Source organism: Anabrus simplex, chromosome 14 (genome assembly GCF_040414725.1).
Source record: "Anabrus simplex isolate iqAnaSimp1 chromosome 14, ASM4041472v1, whole genome shotgun sequence".
Classification (NCBI taxonomy): Eukaryota; Metazoa; Arthropoda; class Insecta; order Orthoptera; family Tettigoniidae; genus Anabrus; species Anabrus simplex.
Window position 1 is genome coordinate 3,305,416 of NC_090278.1, and position 7,363 is coordinate 3,312,778.

Here is a 7,363-nt window from a genome sequence, read left to right on the forward strand (position 1 = left end):
AGAAGCTGTTTGTGCAGCACAATGAAAATAATATATTGTTAAAAACCTAAAAGTTTGTAATAAGGTGAATGAATACATATACTACCCTAAAATGGTGTTCTTGCGAGATAGACTTCAAAGCACGTTTTAGTTGTGGAGGCCTGGGAAGGTTTTGCTCATCATCACTCTATGAGTCATTAGTGATATATAAATTTCCTGACTCATTAACACTATTTACACTCAACACTTCCTCGCACAAATTATCGCCTTCTAATTCCTGAAGAATTTCACTTACACTAACGTTGGAATCACTATCTTAAACACTGTTAATTAACTTCACTAATTCTTCATGTTCCGAAACGCGCACGCTGTTAGTTGCCATATTGACTACTGGCTTGAAAGGAATCTGAAATATTTCTGAGTCACCCTATACACGTGGTGGGAAGATCAAACAAGGGGAAACTTCGACATGCCCTCGCATCAACCTTGTAGTATACGAAAACCTTAACGCAAGAGCCATCTCTTGCGAACTGAGAAAGATATCTGAGCATTGGCAATGCGCGGGTCCAACTCGTCATCCGAGTTGTAGGCCATGTGCTCGCAAGCGGGCATGCCTCATCATCCGAGTTCATTGGGTTAATCAGCCACCATCTCTGTTAGTCCTTCCAGTGCTGTGAACTATAGAAGAGAGAAAAATCAAGTCCTACATAGAAAGACAGGCTCATAATATGAACATATGATAGGACAAACACAAATGTTCAAAGGGGAGCACCTAAATTCCATGAACAGGAAGGTCATGTTCATAATAGAAAATGAAGGTAAATTACTTTGTCTTGATGTGCTAGTGTAGAAAAAGAATGATGATACACTAGGCCACACAATGTGCAAGGGTTGGAGCATCAAGTCGTTGCAACTATTTTTAATGGCACGGATGCGGGATCTACCAGACAAATTGAAATATACAGATGCAGGGGAATGCATGAAAAATGCCAACTAGGTTTACCAGGTGTAGGATATAAACAACGAAACTGTCAGCCAGGAAATACTTGTGCTACATAATGTTCATTCTCAGAGAGTTCAGTAACCTTAACCCTCAGAGAAGTCCCCTAGATTGTCTACAACTCATTGCCAATGATGCAGGAGACGTCGGATACCAGTCGCCTTACCATGTGTGAATCTGAACAAGTTTTAAGAGTTTGAGTAAACTCCTCCTTTATAATACTTAAACAATTTTTTATTCCTTTTTTTTTTTAGGAAAGGGACATGTTTTGTCTCTATTTTGGAGACATCTTCAGCCTAATAACAAAAGTATCGCAAATTCATGGTGTTCTCTTTTTTTTTTTGCTAGTTGCTTTACGTCGCACCGACATAGATAGGTTTTATTGCGACGATGGGACAGGAAAGGGCTAAGAGTGGGAAGGAAGCAGCCATGGCCTTAATTAAGGTACAGCCCCAGCATTTGCCTGGTGTGAAAATGGGAAACCACGAAAAACCTTTTTCAGGGCTGCCGATAGTGGGGTTTGAACCTACTATCTCCCGAATACTGGATACTGGCCACACTTAAGCAACTACAGCTATCGAGCTCGGTCATGGCGTTCATCTACAAAATTTCTAGAGTTAAACATAACTCTGTCAAATGCACAATTAAAACATACACTTAAGCAAGCCTACTCCGTTTTAAATGGATAACGTTTTAATCAAATTTTAATTTTCTTTCCTTAAAAGAATTTCATGAAATATATGTTAAAAAAAATAAGCTTCAGATTTCTAGGATTAATGAACCCCTTAAGGCAACGATGATGATTTCCCCTATGTTGTCACTGGTAGAGATATCTGTTTCCAAAAACTTTCTACAAAAATGTATGATTATACCGGGTGTAATTTTCTTCCAGGTTAAATACTACAACCCCTAAAAATGCCATGGTAGTTTCTTATTCTCACCAACCCATAAAACATGTCATGTATACCTGAACACTTTTTATTAACTCATTGACTAACTATTTACTAACAAAAATAATTCTCTTCCCACAGGTACGCCGGTGTGTGCTGTCCAGATGAACTACAACAGCAATCTGTGACACAGTCATCGATATCTGTTATGCCATCTTCAACAACATCACCCGCAGCATAATAGTTCCTATTATTTTCAGCTTCTAATTAATATATATATATATATATATACACTTCAGACTTTCTATTTACAATATTTAGTTAATAGGAAATTTATTTTTGACTATACCTGAGACTATGTTATTGTTATTATTATTATTATTCACCTAGATCATTTGACAATTTCGTTGTTTGGACACTTACTATGAGTGAACAATCATGTCTGTGATGTATTATTTATTAGTGATACGGATGTGCTATGCGAAGAAAATGTGTTTTATGCAATAGATATTGCTCAATTTATGAGCAAATAACAGTGTTTCAAAAAACGTTGATAATTATAATGACAGTTTTACTGAAAAATGGTTGTGATAAACCTGTGTATTGCTATGACAGTACAAGTTTCAAATTGTGAGTCATTGACTTTGTTGTTTCCGATTTTTGTTTAATGGGTTGAACGGTGATACAAATTCTTACACATTTTAAAATGTTAGTGTTCACTTTAACAGAGAGACAGAACAATATTTACACCAGTATCATGCCTCATAAACCTAGATCAGCCGTGGCCAGGACTTGTGGCCCTGGCACGTCCAATCCTGGTCAGCTCTCTGACCATTCTGCATCACTGCAATATTCAGTGTGAAAGTGTATGAGCACAACTGAAAATGTGCTCTTGCCAAAATTGGACTGGGGAAGCAAAATCCACATTCATGGCCCTAGTCTAATATCGCTGATGCAACTGCAATAGCACACGTGTGACTTATTCCACATTTTACACGAGCAACAGAAAACAACTCTTCTACACTGAAATGCAATATACATTTCAGAAAATTTGAGCTTTCATTCATGTTTATCTTCAGAATTCTCTATGCTAGCGCAGATAATTACTATTGACTTACTTACTTACTTACTTACTTACTTATTCGGTCCTCTTCTACCTTGCAGTGTCGAGGTTTATCAGCGAGTTCTGTCTGAGACCAGCTCTTTAGACCAGTTTCCCCTCTGTACTTTCTTTTAATAATTGTATCTCGGATACTTGGGTTATCAGCCCTAGTTCCAAAGCCTTGTGGGAGGTGCTGCCTTCCTCATAGCCTTCGGCCTGCTAATTTTCTGTAAGGGTTTCTTCCCGGGACAGATAATTAACAGAAATAATTTGAAGGTTAGAGCACATACGAATTAATATCATCTCTTAGTACTGATAATTTCTTCTAAAACATCCTTCATGTACTTTGACACCAAATGTCATAATATTAGGTATTAGAAACAATGTCGCCAGACTCAGAAACCAAGACAGAGACTTCTACTATTAATATTAATTATGGCTGAGGACTGCTGACTTACCATGAGGCTTATTTTCTGTCCTATTTCAACTAGTGATACGTAACAGGAAACATTTCTGAGATACTCTGATGAAGTGTCAGATACTACAGTGTTTGTCACCTGATCGCAAATTTTTAAAAATGCCCCGTTCTTCCCAGTTAAAAAACTGCAAGGATATTTTATATGAAAATATTTGTACAGTAAATAATTTGTAAGTGAATTTGTCATAACTGTCATCCAGAGTCTATTTTGAATACAAGAACAAATTTCCTAATAAATGTACAGACATTGAAGTGTATAAAAAATTTTGAATAAAAATGTACAAAAGAAAATAAGTGATATATTTTCATTCAAATCTACCTCATTTACAAAATTCCTACCTTGTCTAAATTTTCTATCTTAGTGTAGTGAAAGGTATGTAGACTTCACCACTCTCTTAGGTTGGCTCCATGTCTGAAACGTCAGCATCTTGGCCTTTGGTTGTTGGGGTCCTGAACTCTATTCCTGGAAAAGTCCAGGGATTTTATTTTTAAACAGTTAATCCCCTTGGCTTGGGGACTGGGTATTTGTGCTCTCCATAGGAATATTGCAACTCATACTTCAAAAAACAAACACTTTACTTTTTTTACAATTTGTTTTATGTCGCACCAACACAGATAGGCGACGATGGGATAGGAAAGGGCTAGGAGTGAGAAGAAAGTGGCTGTGGCTATAATGAAGGTACAGTCCCTGCATTTCCCTGGTATAAAAGTGGGAAATCACAGAAAACCTTCTTCAGGCTTTGGACAGTCGGGTTCGAACCCACGATCTTCTGAATGCAAGCTCACAGCTGCTTGCCCCTAACCTCACGGCCAACTCGCTCTGTAACAAAACTTTTCTCCACCACAAAAGCAGTTTCCCATGGGTACGAGATGCCGCAAACACTTATCAGTCTACCTTACAAGGCTAGCAATGGTCATATGAATTTATTTATTTATTTATTTATTTATTTATTTATTTATTTATTTATTTATTTATTTATTTATTTATTTATTTATTTATTTATTTATTTATTTATATTGGAATCCAAAACAGCAAGATGCTGAATTACACGGTTCCATAGTAAAATAGATATTGACTATGGTATATGTAACACAATGTACATTGTGTACAAATGAAAGAGCAATGAAGAATTAAAAAGAGCTAATAACAAAAGTAGTGGATAAAAATTAAAAACTAACATGTTAAATAAAGGGAAACAGGAATAATATAAATAAAAAAAATAAAAGTAATGTCAAATGGGAAGAATGAGGAAAATCAAAATTAAAGATTGGAAATAAAACAAGGAGAAGAACTTACAGCTAGACACAGTAAGATACAGACTGGAATAGCGTATATGTAACAGTACAGTACATTAAAAAATAAATAAATATTACATTATGTACAACACAGGGGACAGCAATGAGAAGAGGAAAAAAGAAGGAAGATGAAGGTTAAGTTAAGGAAGATTTTATTAAAGTAAACATAACAAAGAAAAAACATCAAAGTTCCTGTCAGAAGGTAGTTACGGATGATTGGAATGGAATGCGAATAAATAAAGTTCTTTGAACAAGAGAGGGGTGGGAATGCAGAATATGAAGGGGTAGATTTATCCTGGTTTTGCTAGTTAGGACATGTTGGGAAAAGAACGATACAGGTTCAGGAGAATGAAATGAACCGTTAGCAGCATTATATAGGAATTTATGGTCGGCTATTTTCCTGCGAGTAGATAGCGGGCAAAGGTTTAACTTCTCCAGTAGCTAATTGCTGATCAAGATTCAACAATCAGATACTGTGGCAGAAGAATGACTGCACACAATCAATGTGCCTAAGATTAATGGGTGAAGAGGTAGACGAAATGGGAGACACAAATTCAATAATTGTTAGAATACAAGATATACAGTATGCTCTGAGGGCATGGATATCGGTGATGTCAGAAAATCTATACAGCAAACCAAGGAGTGACATTTCTCGTGAGGTGATCTTTTGTATGTGGGACACAAATAACATTATGTATATATTATTGTAATTACCTTATTAGTATGCTTTCAAACACTTTCTGGACAGCTATCCAAAATATTACATCGACTTCACTACTGGTTTCTCCTTCTTGTCGCTTTGTCACTTAAAACATCAGTTGTCACTGATGTATTAAAGCATTTGGAATCCCAATGTTTTCAGTGCTACATAGCTTAATGCAACCACAGCAGTCCAAACATGTAGACATACAGACCCTGCAGCAAGATAACCATTCACCCAGGATTGGTCCCATGGTCAAAAAAAAAATATTAACATGCGTTATATTACCATCGTTATTAACTCATTTAGTTGACATTAAATTGTCACATGCTCCTTGCAAATGTACTTTTGACAAGACCGCATAGGAAATGTACAGATTGTGAGATCTAATACCCATGTGAAGATGTCAGAGAACAAATATAAATTAAAAAAAAATGAATTACACTCAGTAATTTTGCAGCTATAACAGCAGAAAATTCAACACCCATAACTAGTCGCACACAGAAGTTGTGACTCTACTGGTGCAGTAATACAATTTACACACACCTTTGTTACCAGCAAACATTCAAAATTAAAGTAATCAGCCCAAGTTATCAACAGTGAGTGCAGAGAAAGGTACATGACATTGTGGTTATCTCTGCTGCCTTCGAAGCTCAATGAGAAGCAAAATATAAAGCCATCTGCAGACTTGCAACTGAGCCTCATAACATAACCGTGTCGCGTTCCTGTCTGTAACCTAGCCGCTAAAGTTTTCCCGTAACATGAACGATACAGAATGAGATTCACTGCATTCCACTGCTTGTCAGTTTTCCTGCGTCATATCAAAGGGCTGCGTACACTCCAGTTACAGCAAGTAATAACTTATGTCGTAATGGTCCACCTTTTCAGTACTATATTATGCAATATTTAAATTACATTTTTAATCTATGAACTAGTGTCAGCCTTGGCTGGCCATCATCAACCATAATACAAAACTGTACAAACACATCTAATGACTAAAACAAATGTATTAACATACACAAATGACGTAACAAGTATTAAAAGCATCTGGGATGAATTATGTGCACAACACGTAAAATATATGATGAAATTAAAATAAGGCTCTAAAATCCTTAGATGCGTTGCCTCATGTTAAAATGTTTCTTAGTGCTTCCTGTTAAAATATCTTGGAAAATGCTGAAAAGTTCCTCTGTTGGAAATTGTCAATGGTTGAGTCAAGGATGGTACACGAAGATATGTTTAAATAGCTGGCACGTTCTTAGATTGCAGCTGGTAGAGATTTGCAATTCAATGCGGTGTCCATGAAGTTAACCTTTCGTTGCGGCCTACTGTTTTGTGCCTCATGCATAATTATTGCTTCTTTGGTGAAAGTTTTATTGTATAGTACTATTATTACCGCACTAAAGTTGGTAGACTCAACCTTTACGTCTCTATCAAAATTTGCTAAGAGAGAGCATAAAAAAATGTACTATTTTGTAGGAGTTTTTTTCATTTTTTGATGTCCTCCCACTCCCACGGCGCCACCGCCGCTATAGCCCTCAGACTCGGGAACTTATTGTTGTCTGTACATTTTTGTGCCTCCCACTTCAAACTCCCAATTGCCGCTACTGGCCTAGACCTAATTTACAGACAGGTGTTAACTGACCTCACCTGTTCTATTAATACAACATTTGAGAATATTTCTTAATTACAACGCACAGACTTTTCGTGTGCTTGCATTGCGCGGGTCGGACGGAGGAAACTGTTAGTCTCTTTGTGTGATGTCATCTGAGCTACTAGGGCTCTCTAAAGACTTATAGAGCCTTATGAGCTACAGTACGGCCTGTACATCACAAGGCAGTGATCATAGTAATAATTGAAACAGTTCTGTGGCAATCTAAAATAAACAATGTCACTCTTTTATGAATACATTACCATC

General features: G+C 36.7%; 1 protein-coding gene and 1 long non-coding RNA gene across 13 annotated transcripts in view; one reads left to right on the forward strand and one right to left on the reverse strand.

The window, feature by feature from the left end:
* Positions 1–3,747, forward strand: part of LOC136885272 (inter-alpha-trypsin inhibitor heavy chain H4) — a 143,361-nt gene extending 139,614 nt beyond the window's left edge. For all 12 annotated transcript variants that reach the window (XM_067157763.2, XM_067157770.2, XM_067157769.2 and 9 more), the window contains one exon: positions 2,011–3,747. In XM_067157763.2, coding sequence (XP_067013864.2) covers positions 2,011–2,110 — 100 coding nt within the window. In that variant the 3' untranslated portion in view covers positions 2,111–3,747. The remainder of the gene's footprint in view (positions 1–2,010) is intronic.
* LOC136885274 (uncharacterized) lies at positions 50–5,689 on the reverse strand. Its single transcript, XR_011018983.1, has 3 exons — positions 5,460–5,689; positions 3,789–3,912; positions 50–657 (listed from the first exon to the last, which is right to left on the reverse strand). It is a non-coding gene; the product is annotated as an uncharacterized lncRNA (long non-coding RNA).
* Positions 5,690–7,363: the final 1,674 nt, after the last annotated feature.